The sequence below is a fragment of the Orbicella franksi genome, chromosome 6, assembly GCF_964199315.1.
Source record: "Orbicella franksi chromosome 6, jaOrbFran1.1, whole genome shotgun sequence".
In the NCBI taxonomy this organism is placed as follows: domain Eukaryota; kingdom Metazoa; phylum Cnidaria; class Anthozoa; order Scleractinia; family Merulinidae; genus Orbicella; species Orbicella franksi.
Genome location: NC_138150.1, coordinates 12,912,388 through 12,927,489, shown reverse-complemented (window position 1 = coordinate 12,927,489; position 15,102 = coordinate 12,912,388). Strand labels below are relative to the sequence as shown.

Sequence of the window (15,102 nt, the reverse complement as noted above, 5' to 3'; positions counted from 1 at the left end):
CAACAACCGCTGAGAATCAAGCTGCAGATATTTTTGACAAGTGTCATTTAACTCATCAAATTGCTTATGACTCATTCAACTTGTGTGCCTTAAACGCATCTATAATGTCTTTAAAAAGTCATTAATTTTTCCGAGCTAATTAGCTAATGCTGAAGGCAGCATTTTTCTGAAAAAAAGGTAAAGATATTTCTTCACAGATTCTCCTAAGGTTAGCCTTTACATGCAGAAAACTAAACATATTAAAAAACATCTTTAAACTACGTGGTAAGTGGTAACATAAAAACCACTTTTGATATGTATTTAATGACAGAATCGTCGCAACAGCACTCCTCTGGCTTAGCCAAAATACAGTCTACATAACTTTTCCTCACAGCCAAAAACTAATGCATTGTCGAATAGGCTTGCCACTTCCAATTCATACCATAAAATGTAGCTGTAATCACCCCTTTTTAAAAAGTTAAATGAGTTGTTTCATCCTTTTGAAAACTTTGTCGGTGTCTGTTACATTTTTTCCTGTTACTTTGCAAGTAAGTTAAACATTGACATCTCTTGCAGTTGTTTTGCGTGCGCATTATGCCATCTACAGTTGAATTTCAGTACGATTTTTTCTACGGATACGATAAAAGCTAGTTTTTCAGCTGGAAGCCGTTCACAGTTAGTGCTTAGCGATATGCTGCTTTTCTGGTAATCCTGGTTTTAGTACAGGCTCGTAATTTTAGTGCGAAATTTGTTTCGGCCACAATAAGATTTTTTTTTTAAGTCGCACGCTTGGTCGGGTAGTTAATTACGTCACTAGTTCCAACCCAAGCGCGCGCCTGGCCTTTAAACCACGCCTAAAATGGAAGGCACCGTCCTTAACTGCCCTTCAGTAATTTTCTGAGCATTTTCTTTTCTGATGCAAAAGTGGAACGGCTAAGAAAATGTAAGAAGTTTCAATAAAATGTCACTTATCATTACTTCCTGCGCACTATTCGTCAGTCTGTTGTCTTTTGCAAAATTTGATGGCACTTCCGGCAGCGAAAGATACAACTGTCCCGCTTTATCTGATCTAAACATACTCTACCCCATTAATTTTTCCCCTAAATTTCTTGCATCCTGTTAATTTTTTACCCAAATATCCAGTATCCTGAAAACCCCTAATAGGGCCTCACTGATGAACTGATAAAGCTGATCAAGATACACAGATCATAATCTTTTAACTTGATACTGTCTATCGTTTTCTTTTTTTCCCTTTTTTTTTTTTTTAATACACGACCCCCCCCCCCCCCCCGCCCTACCCTGCAAAAATAAACTAGAAAATACCTGCAAGCAGAAGCTCATGTTCAAATCATTCTGGGAAAGCCAGTAACTAGTTTAGCCACAGAAATGCGTAAAATGGCTTTAATGTCGGTTACATTTTCACTTCCTACCCACCCTACCCCTACCCGTTGGAATGTGCATTTGTCAAATGTAACGCAATCTGTGGAATAATGGCGGGTGCACAACAGATCAAAACAGAACTGACCTTAAACGAGTTCTTGATGAGAATCCTCAATTAAGAGGAGGATTTTAAAGGTTGCTAACAGAGTTCTGGGTCAGTTAGGATCTCAGCAAATTGTTAAACTTCTTGTAAACGGCGGCCTATGAGGTGAAAGACAAATAATATTGATAGATATTATGAAGCAAGCTTCGGAGATTTGAAATCTGCTTAACCGTGGTGATGTCTGAGAGTGATTTCGTACACTAATCACCAAAAATGTGGCTGAAACATACTGGAAATATAACATGAGGCATCACGGAATATCCAGTTGTTGACATGTCGCAAGGTAAGTGGAATATATCATTATTTTCTCTGTGCATCGTTATTTTCACGTTATTATGCTAATTAGGACGGCGGTCTTTGTTGACAAAAGCACAGCTTAAACTTCTTCTTCTGACATTTTACAGTTTTAACTGCCCCAAAATTTTATTGCATGTTTTTACAGGCGAGACATTGCTCTTTAAGCAGAGGGTAGTTTTGGGATCTCAAGTGATGTACTTTTGGCGATATTTTCCTTTAAGCTTTGCCTTTTTTATGGCGCTTCATGAGTAGTCCGAAAGGGAAGAAATTTAAAATTCTGTAGAAAAATCAGCTGATGATCAAATTGCCAAAACAGCCTCTCAATGTAACAAAAAACATTTGCTTGTCTCGAATAAAGGGTTTTTACCCGGATTTAGATTGTTTTCTTTGTATGGCAAATTGTTAAAAATGTGCCCTAAAATGGCCGCTGGAAGCCCTGACTCAGAGGGGCAAAACCAAGATGGTGGCCCCAGCGCTAAAATACAAATCGAATTGAACTGAAAGTTATATTTTTGTGAATCACTTATCTAGACCATTCATCTGAGAAAGTTTGAGGAATTTGATTTTTTCTGGTCCAAATGGCCATAGTTGAAAATTACAGAGGGCGCCTCTTAAATACTAACTTATATAGAAACTAACGGCGCTTGTAATAAGAAAATACATTTACCCTTTTGGTTGATGGAATCCTCAGAGAGTCCTCTTCTACCTGAAAGCCACATGTTTCTCCCACTTCGTGCACAAAATCCAGGTATCCTCTATACTGGGTCACCTTACTGTTTTTTCTGATAAACTTAAAATTAAAAATAGGACAATTGAAAATAACTATGGTCCTGCATAGTGCATTGTACATCAATGACACAAAGGATGTAGTCACTAGGGTCCCTTCCTTGTTTACTCCCAATTTCTATTGACTCTTTTTGTCAGCTTGGGCTTTGCCCCTTGCTAAATTTGGACTGACAGAAACCTTGATTGCTTTGTGTTAGCGCACTATCACATCTGGCCAGCTGAATCAAAAGAACCTTAACCTATATGTTTGAGCATTATATATATCCTTCAGAAATCCATAGCGATGTACAGAAATATTAAGAGGGGCCCTCTATAAATTTCAACTATGGCCATTTGGACCAGAAAAAATCAGATTCCTCAAACTTTCTCAGTTGAATGGCCTAGATAAGTGATTCACAAAAATATAACTTACAGTTCAATTCGATTCGTATTTTAGCGCTGGGGCCACCATCTTGGTTTTGCCCCTCTGAGAGGGCTTTCAGCGGCCATTTTAGGGTACATTTTTGACAATTTGCCATACAAAGAAAACGATATAAATCCGGGTAAAAACCCTTTATTTGAGACAAGCAAATGTTTCTTGTTACATTGAGAGGCTGTTTTGGCAATTTGATCATCACCTGATTTTGTTTACAGAATTTTAAATTTCTTCCCTTTCGGACTACTCATGAAGCGCCATAAAAAAGGCGAAGTTTAAAGGAAAATATCGCCAAAAGTACATCACTTGAGATCCCAAAACTACCCTCCACTTAAAGAGTAATGTCTCACCTGTAAAAACATGCAATAAAATTTTGGGGCAGTTAAAACTGTAAAATGTCAGAAGAAGAAGTTTAAGCTGTGCTTTTGTCAACAAAGATCGCCATCCTAATTAGCATAATAACGTGAAAATAACTATGCACAGAGAAAATAATGATATATTCCACTTACCTTGCGACATGTCTACAACTGGATGTTCCACGATGCCTCATGTTATATTTCCAGCATGCTTCAGCCACATTTTCGGTGATTAGTGTATGAAATCACTCTCAGACATCGCCACAGTTAAGCAGATTTCAACTCTCCGAAGCCCGCTTCATGACATCTATCAATATTATTTATCTTTCATCTCGTAAGCCGCCGTTTACAAGAAATTTAACAATTTGCTGAGATCCTAACTGACCCAGAACTCTGTTAGCAGCCTTTAAAATCCTCCTCTTAATCGAGGATTCTCATCAAGAACTCGTTTAAGGTCAGTTCTGTTTTGATCTGTTGTGCACCCGCCATTATTCCACAGATTGCGTTACATTTGACAAATGCACATTCCAACGGGTAGGGGTAGGGTGGGTAGGAAGTGAAAATGCAACCGACATTAAAGCCATTTTACGCATTTCTGTGGCTAAACTAGTAACTGGCTTTCCCAGAATGATTTGAACATGAGCTTCTGCTTGCAGGCATTTTCTAGGTTATTAATTTTTTGCAGGTTAGGTAGGAGGGGGGGGGGGGGGGGTCGTGTATTAAAAAAAAAAAAAGAAAGAAAGAAAGAAAAAAAGAAAACGATAGACAGTATCAGGTCAAAAGATTATGATCTGTGTATCTTGATCAGCTTTATCAGTTCATCAGTGAGGCTCTATTAGGGGTTTTCAGGATACTGGATATTTGGGTAAAAAGTTAATAGGATGCAAGAAATTTAGTGGAAATATTAATGGGGTAGAGCATGTTTAGTTCAGATAAAACAGGGCATTAATTGAGTAGGAAATCATTGAGCTGGATTTAACAAGATACAAGATATTTAGGACAAAAATAAATAGTTTAAGGGATACACCAACACCCCCCGTCCCTCCCACTATGGGGCCTCAACAATGGTCTGCTATGTAGGATAAAATAAAAGTAAGTCAACTGCTATAAGCATTTAGTCTGGACTCTTAGTACTTATATCACGGTGGAATATGAAAGTTTTGTATCAGATTTTAGGGGTTTTGAGGTTAGGTAACGCAGCTCCTTGTTAGTGATTTCAAAGCCCACACTTGTTACACTGAATAGATAGATAAAAACGGGACAGCCATTAGTTTTTGACGAGAATTTTCATTTACTAAAAATAGAATACGGATAGAACTCCAATGAAAAGCTTCTTACTTGTTTTTTTTTGTTCAGCATTATACTTGTGTCTTTCGCTGCCTGAAATGCCATCAAATGCTGCGAAAGGCAACACACTGACAAGAAGTGCGCAAGAAGTAGTGATAAGCGGTATTTTATTGAAACTCCTTTTTCTAAGTGGTTCCACTTTTGCCTCAGATAAGGAAATGCTCAGAAAAGTACTGAAGAACAATTTACAGTACGGTTCATGTTGACTTGTTCCTGAAAGGGAAACCCTATTTGACAAGGCCAAAATATGATATAGCGACATTCGTGGTGTTCACCCTGTCCTAGCAAATTCTACTCTGCCAGTCCCTGCTGAAGAAATTAAACCTAAAGGCTGGGCCCTGAAAGTGACGAAAAAGGCCACCCGTTTCAATGAAAAACAAAAAAAAAAACTACCTTAAAGAAAAGTTTTTCTCGGGTCAGGAGACGGCCATAAAAGTCGAAGCAATTACTGTAGCACAAAAGATGAGGCGCTCAAAAGATGAGGCCAGAATTAGGCGGTTCACCTGTGATGAGTTCCTGACTCCTTGCCACGTTTAACCCTTCCTCTCACGAATGGTTTCAAAGCTCAGAAACAGACAGGAGAAGGTCCTCCAACAAGACACAACAGCCGCTGAGAATCAAGCTGCAGATATTTTTGACAAGTGTCAGTTAACTCATCCAATTGCTTATAACTCATTCAACTTGTGTGCCTTGAATGCATCTATAATGTCTTTAAAAAGCTAAGCGTCAACATTAGTGCTTTGCTTGATAGATGCGGGTATTTTAAAGCGCCCTGCATAGGGTTGAAAACGAGTCTTGTGCAGACATGAAGCTAAGCTCCATCACAGAACTGAACGACATTAGTGGCTGTGGGGAGCCTCAGGCTAATAACGAATGGTGGCTATGAAATACAAACGTGTTTTCGCCAGATTAAGAAAACGTGGAAAAAGTAGATCTTAGCCAGGGTTATTAGAATCCACAAAGAAAACTTGGGGTAAACATTAATTTTTCCGAGATAATTAGCTACTGCTGACGGTAGTATTTTTCTGAAAGAAAGGTAAAGATATTTCTTCACAGATTCTCTTAAGGTTCGCCTTTACATGCAGAAAACTTAACATATTAAAAAAACATCTTTAAACTACGTGGTAAGTGGTAACATAAAAACCACTTTTGATATGTATTTAATAACAGAATCGTTGCAATGGCGCTTTGAGTGTTCCTGGAGAGCACTCCTCTGGCTTAGCTAAAATACAGTCTACATAACTTTTCCTCACAGCCAAAAACTAATGCATTGTTGAATAAGCTTGCCACTTCCAATGCATACCATAAAATGTAGCTGTAATCACCCCTTTTTCAAAAGTTAAATGAGTTGTTTCATCCTTTTTTTTCCTGTTACTTCCCAAGTAAGTTAAACATTGATGTCTCTCGCAGTTGTTTTGCGCGTGCATTATGCTATGTACAGTTGAATTTCAGTATGATTTTTTCTACGGATACGATAAAAGCTAGCTTTTCAGCTGGAAGCCGTTCACAGTTAGTGCCTAGCGATATGCTGCTTTTCTGGTAATCCCGGTTTTAGCACAGGCTCGTAATTTTAGTGTGAAATTTGTTGCGGCCACAATAGGATTTTTTTTAAAGTCGCACGCCTGATCATTCTTGTCCCCAGAGCCCACGATCCTTCTGGCCTGCGGCAGGAATCGAGAGTTCTGGCCAGACCTGATTTTCTGAGCATACACAGAGTATTCCTTTCGTATTCTCAGCGAATCAGATTTGCCAGATTTGACGGGAAGTCCGTGAATCGCTGACCTCCGGTGTTGGACCAGCCCAGAGCTCTCAATCCCTGCAGCAGGTTAGAAGGATTGTGGGCTCTGGGGACGAGAATGCATGCTTGGTAGGGTAGTTAATTACGTCACTAGTTCCAACCCAAGCGCGCGCCTGGCGTTTAAACCATGCCTTATGTAATGCACAGACCGTGTGCCCACAAAAAAGAAGGCACCGTCCTTAACTGCCCTTCAGTAATTTTCTGAGCATTTTCTTTTCTGATGCAAAAGTGAAATGGCTAAGAAAATGTAAGGAGTTTCAATAAAACGTCGCTTACCATTACTTCCCGCGCACTATTTGTCAGTCTGTTGTCTTTTGCAAAATTTGATGGCACTTCTGGCAGCGAAAGATACAACTGTCCTGCTTTATCTGATCTAAACATGCTCTACCCCATTAATTTTGCCCTAAATTTCTTGCATCCTATTAATTTTTTACCCAAATATCCAGTATCCTGAAAACCCCTAATAGAGCCTCACTGATGAACTGATAAAGCTGATCAAGATACACAGATCATAATCTTTTGACCTGCTACTGTTTATCGTTTTCTTTTTTTCTTTCTTTCTTCTTTTTTAATACACGACGTCCCCCCCACCTACCCTGCAAAAATAACCTAGAGAATGCCTGCAAGCAGAAGCTCATGTTCAAATCATTCTGGGAAAGCCAGTTACTAGTTTAGCCACAGAAATGCGTAAAATGGCTTCAATGATGGTTGCATTTTCACTTCCTACCCACCCTACCCCTACCCGTTGGAATGTGCATTTGTCAAAAGTAATGCAATCTGTGGAATAATGGCAGGTGCACAACAGATCAAAACAGAACTGACCTTAAACGAGTTCTTGATGAGAATCCTTGATTAAGAGGAGGATTTTAAAGGCTGCTAACAGAGTTCTGGGTCAGTTAGGATCTTAGCAAATTGTTAAACTTCTGGTAAACGGCGGCTTAGAAGACGAAAGATAAATAATATCGATAGATGTCATGAAGCGGGCTTCGGAGAGTTGAAATCTGCTTAACTGTGGCGATGTCTGAGAGTGATTTCGTACACTAATCACCAAAAATGTCGCTGAAACATACTGGAAATATAACATGAGGCATCATGGAATATCCAGTTGTAGACATGTCACGAGGTAAGTGGAATATATCATTATTTTCTCTGTGCATCGTTATTTTCACGTTATTATGCTAATTAGGACGGCGGTCTTTGTTGACAAAAGCACAGCTTAAACTACTTCTTCTGACATTTTACAGTTTTAACTGCCCCAAAATTTTATTGCATGTTTTTACAGGTGAGACATTACTCTTTAAGTGGAGGGTAGTTTTGGGATCTCAAGTGATGTACTTTTGGCGATATTTTCCTTTAAACTTCGCCTTTTTTATGGCGCTTCATGAGTAGTCCGAAAGGGAAGAAATTTAAAATTCTGTAGAAAAATCAGCTGATGATCAAATTGCCAAAACAGCCTCTCAATGTAACAAGAAACATTTGCTTGTCTCGAAGAAAGGGTTTTTACCCGGATTTATATCGTTTTCTTTGTATGGCAAATTGTTAAAAATGTGCCCTAAAATGGCCACTGTCGAAAACCCTCTCAGAGGGGCAAAACCAAGATGGTGGCCCCAGCGCTAAAATACGAATCAAATTGAACTGAAAGTTATATTTTTGTGAATCACTTATCTAGACCATTCAACTGAGAAAGTTTGAGGAATCTGATTTTTTCTGGTCCAAATGGCCATAGTTGAAATTTACAGAGGGCGCCTCTTAAGAATGAGGCATCGCTTCCTCTGAAACAATCAAGTGCTCTTCCAACATTTTGAACAAGAAAAGAATGAAAACTTATCTGAAAATCAACTATAAATGGCAACAAATGGTCATATCTGCGCTATCACCGACCAGTTGCCTTGCATCAATTGATTTTTCCCTCTCCTCACACAAATCTTGTACCAGTGTTCGTAATCAACTGTTTTAGTCGCACTTTTTCTCTAGTTTCACCTGTTCTCGTTTTCAATCCCTTGCAAGAGTCAAAATAACGTGCGGGTACCATAATAAAGGTTAGACAACATCGTAACATAATGGAAAAGACTGTATTTTAAGCCTGGCTTTCACTGGTGCATAAGCATAAGCATAAGCAAAAGCCGACATATGCAGACGCAGTAAAATGTTGACAATAATTAGTGCCTTTTGTTAGGAAATTCTTCTAATAAAGGGTGGTACTTAGCAACGCTCTACTGTGTTAATGTCGCCTTATGCATATCATCAGGTTATGCGCTAGTGAAAACCAGCCTTTACCATAATTATACATTAATGAAACAAACTTTACTAAGTCTTGTAAGGAAGATTTTCCTATGTAATTTTTGTTCAGATTTGGAGTGTGAGTCAAAAGTAAGGCTCACCAAGCATCCTCATTGTAGCATGAAGTCTCCAAGGGTCAAAACAAAGGCTATTGAATTAATAAAGCTGACAAAAACAAAAGTTAGTACCTTGCAGTTAAAGTCAAACAAACAACATGGAAGCACAAAATAACGTGCTGTGCATGATGACCTGCAAAAACAAACAAACGAAACAAAATTAATTGAACATTTTTCACACTAAGGTCACTGGATCAAAGGAGCTAATCAGTGCCAGATTAATGACTCATTAATGGATGCCGCTGTTTATACATGTTTATAAGGAATCCTGCGAGCAGGCTCTTGTTTTTGGGCCAGGAGGCACGTGGCGAAGCTGTGAGACGAGACGAGCCGGGGTTTTATGTCTGAAAAATCAAATTTTATTTTCTTAATGCAAGTAACAATTTTCCACAAACCATCTACAAAATAGTAAGATAGAATAAACTCAGAATTACAACTAACTTATGTATTGTTATGAGAAGATTTTCCGTAGTGCAATCATTCTTTGTTGATTCAAAATTCCAGAAAAACCAATAGTAGTTCTTCCAATTAACAAGCAGGAATTTCATGTTATTGTGTTGGAAAATAGTACTTTGAACATTGCCATCTCTTTGTACACCGGTGCCTCTGTGCCTGATCATAGCTGCAGTTAAATTTACAATGTAGTAGTCAAACATCCTAGGTCTTCAATTTCTTGAGTTCTTATTCATAACTGCAAAAACAACCAGCTGAACATACACTCTTAACACAATTTAATTACATGTAGTTCTATTCAAGAGTTAATTCTCCTTACTGGCACTACTCAAACATTATAATTCCCGATGTGTAATGCGATAAGAATAACGCAATAACACGGTTCGTTTTTGGCATAAAAGAGAAGTTTATTGAATAAAACCTACAAGTACAATATAACTAACAAATAAACCTCTCTGACCCACGGGAGGGTGGGCTGGGTAAATGAAAATTTTGGTTATACTACAGCAGATAATGCTCTGATCCTTTAACAAGACAAACTACAATGCAACTGAAAAATCACGCAATATATAACAAGTATGTGTGCTATTGATACTCGATACTATCAATTATCTAACAATAACATCCGCGCCCTCTCGCTGAAAAAGGGAATTAAATATTTTGAGCCGGAAGTCCCAAAATGGACGAATTCCCAATGTGTAATGCTATAAGAATAACACAATAACAGAGATCGTTTTTGGCATACGAGAGAAGTTTATTTGAATAAAACCTACAAGTACAATATAACTAACAAATAAACCTCTCTGACTGCCAAACACCCAAAAAGGAACCGAAGAAAGAAAAAAAAAAAAGAAAAAAAACTAAGGAGAGAGGGCGAGATGCATACGCTATGCAAGCTGAAGCTTGGCGGAAAAGGAAAATTCTAAATATGATTTATAAGCATTGGACCCCTAGTCGCCGTAAACCTGAATGATCTCCCCAGGAACCCCTAAATGAAACGCCCATGAAGCAGCACCACGATGGAAAGAATGACCGGGAAAACGATCAGAGTCAGGGATCTCCGCGCGTCGCAACAAGTCACAAAAGACTGAGACAAATTGAGACTTAACAATCGGGACTAATTTTCCCCCGGCCCCCGGAAAAACAAATGCAGGGGAATCACTAGGAGCAGGAACCAGGGAACACATCAAGGAAAACATATGTACTGGACAAATGGGGGAACCCAGCATCGATAACAAGGGCAATGATAAGCGCTGTCGCCCAAACTGAATAGTTTTAGTGCAATGAAAAGTAACTAACAACCCATCTGTGGTAAAAACAATATCGGAACGTCTTAGACAAAAAGAAGCATGCATGCGGCTACGTGACCTAGGAACAATGTTAGATACCCTGGCCAGCAGAAAAAAGGTGAACAAAAAGGCAGCACAATAGGAGACAAGACTAGGGTCCTGGAGGTTCACCTGGGACACCAACTTGCAAAGAATGGCCGGGGTGACGGGGGGTGCATGAGAGAGAACATGCTGGGCTAAACGCTCTAATCCACGTAAGGTGATACGTAATTCGTAACTAGTAAATTGAGATATTGAATGCCCGGTAATGACATGCAACAGTTTAACCGTACTAACATAATTTCGTACAGATGGTGGAGTCAATGGACGACTCAGAAATTGAGCATAGAGAGCTGAAGTGTCTATCATGGCCAGAAGGGAGGAAAAACTCAAAATAGAAACAAAACAAGAAAAATGTTCTCCACTGAGTCTGGTGATTTTTATGAGTTCCTTCAGCGTAAGCTGCATGTCAAATAAACTGGAGTTGTCTGCGCAGACGGTGTAATTCAGCCACTGAAAAGAAACACAAGGCTAAAGGTTAGCCACAAAATCAAAGACGTCGGGGGACAAATGCTCAGCTTTTAATTCCTCAAGCAGATGATTGTTAATAAGATAATCACGGTAAGTAGCAGAAAGATGCCAACGAGACAGATAATCTGCAACTCGATTGTCCTTGGAGGTTAAATGCACTGCACGTAACTCGAAATGAGCCTGAGCGGTTGAAAACCAGATCTCACGCAAACACTGAGCCAAGACTGGATCCTTGGTGCGACCTGAGATTAAAACCGTCACTACCGCCTCATTGTCACAAAAAACTTGAATGCGTTGTCCGGACCAGAGATGACCCCACAGACGCACAGCTACCATAATAACCAGAAGCTCTAAGTGATGAATTGCACTGCAATGCTGTAGCACGCTGTCTGAGAAAGGAGAATGAAAGAAGGCCGTGGAAGAAATACCCCCACAGCCTGAAAGACAAGCGTCCGTGGAGAAAACTGCATCTGGTGATGTCCATGGTGAAGTCGGAATAAGAGAAACTCCGTTATAAAGTGGAAGAAAACGTAACCACCAATGAAGATCTTTCTTAAACTCAGATGTAAGGCGAAGATGATGGTGAGGTGCCTTCAAGCGCCGCAAAAGTTCAAGAATACGAGACACAAAAATCAGACTTTGCCGCACACATTTTGACACGAACATAAGATGACCAACTAGCGACTGCAATTGCTTTTGAGTACACATGCGCTTGGTAAGCCACAGTTGAAGTAGCGACTGTAGCGCGGCAAGCCGAGAAGAATCCACTGATAAAGTCATGTCTAAAGTGTTGACCTCAACACCCAAACAAGTAACTTTCTGCGCTGGAGGGACGGCTTTTGAAATGGACTTGTGTAGTCCCAAGCGTGACAAAAGATCTTCAAGATAAAAATACGACTTCCATGCCCGAGAAGCTGGCTCCACGCCCATAAAATCATCCACGTAGTTCAGAACAGTAAAACCGGCCTCGGAACAAATGTAGCACACCGCAGATGTGATGCGCTGAGAGGCCATAGCTGCGGAGCAGAGCCCCATAGGTAAAAATGTGTCAAAGTAGAGATGACCCTGCCAAGTACAGCCTAGCAGAGGATAATCACGAGGATCAACCAGAAACTGGCGATAAGCCCAATGCAAGTCACGTTTATAAATATAACAACCACGACCAAGGCGAGCGACACAAGCAGCAACAGTGTCAATAGTAGGATAGACCAAATGGAAAGGAATGCCATCGTATTTGGTCGAAGAAATGCCATCATTAATGGAGGTACCGAAAGGTCAGCTAAGGTCAAGAATGATTCGGCGTTCCGTACGATCAGATTTAGGCACGGAATTTAGAGGAGAAAGTGCCATTTTGCCAGATGAAAATGGAACAGTGTCAAAAGGACCAGCCACTGCACCACAAGCGATTTCACTGTCGAAATACCGAGTAACCGCATCAGGGAATTCTAAAGCGCCCTTGTGTGTACGGTCATTGCTGACAGGAAAATTCTTCACCATCTGACGAATGCTCATCATCCTCTCCTGCACTGGAGCCGGGCCCCACAGCAGTCAACCCTAAAGTCGACAACTTCTTGTCCACTTTCCTGGATAGGTTACTCGCTTTTCTAAGGTCGTCGAGAACCAGAGATGGAGCGGGAGTCGCCTTCACCTCTGGCCGTTGTCGATCGGCACCGGAATTGTCGCGTTGCAAGGCAGATAACTCCTGTCACAAGCGTAACACCTCACGCTCCTTTTGGCCCTACTGTTGAACTAGTTGCGCCTGATGAATCTCTTTTTGAAGGTGCTGAGCTTCCAATGTTAGGGCGTCTAGCTGTGAATCCTCAGATGGGGAGAAAGCAACCTGACTCGCACGTAACCTCTCGTGCTCCTTATCCCGTTGTTGACTAGTTAACTTTGCCAATTCAACCTCCTGTTGCAGGTTCTTCGTCTCTAAGGTCAGGGCGTCTAGCTGAGAAGCAGCCGATGCAGAAAAGGAACCTGGCAAGGGGTCTTCCTGCACCGTGGCAGTGGGCCCAACAACAGATGTACGGATGGTCTCGGTGTTCAGCGCCTTGTTAACCATGGCCTGTTCTGGCGTGAACATCCCTGAGCCTGAGTGTAGGGCTGCGTAATTAACTCGTGGCACGGTGCGAAGAGATTGTGCAATTGACATAATGAAAATTTGGTTATACTCTAAATGAAAATTTTGGTTATACTACAGCAGATAATGCTCTGATCCTTTAACCAGACTAACTACAATGCAACTGAAAAATCACATGATATATAGCAAGTATGCGTGCTATTGATATTTGATTCTATCAATTATCTAACAATAACATCCGTGCCCTCTCGCCGAAAAAGGGAATTAAATATTTTGAGCAGGAAGTCCCAAAATTTTGGGAATATGTAGAAATTTCAATTTCTACATATTCAACTTTGCAGTATTGATTAGAATTTGCTATCTTAATTAAAGTACTTTTCACTTGTATTGTATGTTAAAAATTGCATCATCATATTGTAAACACTTGTTGTGTAAACAAAGATATATATTAAGAAAGTGCATTTGTAAAGCTTGACAATTACATTAACGATAACATCAACGATTAGTATTGACGAGAGCAGAATAAACTACTGTTGGACCAAGTTATGTCTCTTCCTTGAGAAGACCATTGAACTGTGAAGATACGTTTTTCCCTGACAACCACTGGGACGACCAGTTTTTCCCTTGGGACTGTATATTTCTGACTGAATGAACATTTGAACTGAAAACTTGGGGAATCTAACTCTGGAGAGCACTGCTTTGCCTGTGGGAATGGAAATTCATCATGATTTCCTGGTAGAAGAGGATCTACTTCAATGGTCTTCTCTAATTTGGACATCAAGGAAGAGGTATAACTTGGTCCAACAGTAGTTTATTCTACACTCATCAATAATAATATATGTTTATAGTATCTAGGTTGTACTCCACGATAAAATCAACAAAGTAATCATCGATGTAATCGAAAAGCTTTACAAATGCACTTGCTAATATATCATCCTTTACACAACAAGTGTTAACAATATGACAATGCAATTTCTCACATACAATATGAGTGGAAAGTACTTTTAAATTAATTAAGATAGCGAATCCTAATCAACACTGAGAAGTTTCCAAAATTAAAAATAGCGAGTTAAGATTGAAATTCACAGGTTGAAATTAAGATAGAACAAACTCAAGAAACTGAAAGTGAGATACTTAATTAAATTTCTACATATTCCAGAAATTGTAATGATAATATTTGAGTTAAGTACCAGCTAGTAAAATTAATTCTTGAATAGAACTAATTAAACTGCATTAAGAGCGTATGTTCAGCTGGTTGTTTTTGCTTCTACATGCAAATTAAATGTTTGACTACTACATGATCAAGCACAGATGTACTGCTGTACAAAGAGATGGCAGTCAGTTCAAAGTACTATTTTCCAACTCAATAAAATGAATTAAATTCCTACTTGTTAATTGGAAGAACTAAGTACTATTGGTTTTTCTAGAATTTTCGATCCACAAAGAATGACTGAGCTATGGAAAATCCTCTCATAACAAGCTCTGCTTTAAAGCATTGGGCACTTTTTTGCTTAGCAAGACTTATCTTATTTATAAAGTTTATCTCATTAACTCGGGGGTACCCACAAGATGTAATGATGGTATTTATTTGTAGGTAACATAATTGTAAAAACATGATGTAAAATGTTATGCACAAATATCAGTAAACATCTAACAAGATAAGTCGACACAGTGTTGACATACCTAGCTGCCATTACTGGTATCCAAGGGGTTAGCTCATCAGAATGATTTCCAATCAGCCAATCAATGTCAGGAAATAGACCTGATATTGTGGGGTCTATGGCCATTTCCTA

At 39.5% G+C, this 15,102-nt stretch overlaps 2 protein-coding genes across 7 annotated transcripts in view; both read right to left on the bottom strand.

The window, feature by feature from the left end:
• LOC145489634 (putative tRNA (uracil-O(2)-)-methyltransferase) overlaps window positions 1-15,102 on the bottom strand; it is a 157,989-nt gene that overhangs the window by 59,920 nt on the left and 82,967 nt on the right. For 5 of the 6 annotated variants that reach the window (XM_081468647.1, XM_081468648.1, XM_081468651.1 and 2 more), the window contains 3 exons: window positions 14,993-15,099; window positions 8,990-9,050; window positions 2,487-2,609 (listed from right to left, as the gene is read on the bottom strand). In XM_081468647.1, the coding sequence (XP_081324773.1) occupies window positions 2,487-2,609; window positions 8,990-9,050; window positions 14,993-15,099 (291 nt within the window). The remainder of the gene's footprint in view (window positions 1-2,486; window positions 2,610-8,989; window positions 9,051-14,992; window positions 15,100-15,102) is intronic. The other variant, XM_081468649.1, reaches the window with a different exon arrangement.
• Window positions 10,997-12,264, bottom strand: LOC145489668 (uncharacterized). The gene has a single exon (XM_081468700.1). The coding sequence runs from the start codon at window positions 12,262-12,264 to the stop codon at window positions 11,230-11,232; it is 1,035 nt and encodes a 344-aa protein (XP_081324826.1). The 3' UTR covers window positions 10,997-11,229.

What these genes read in the sequence shown, in the direction of transcription:
- LOC145489668 (XM_081468700.1), bottom strand. Translation starts at nt 12,264, where the DNA reads ATGGGGCTCTGCTCCGCAGCTATGGCCTCTCAGCGCATCACATCTGCG.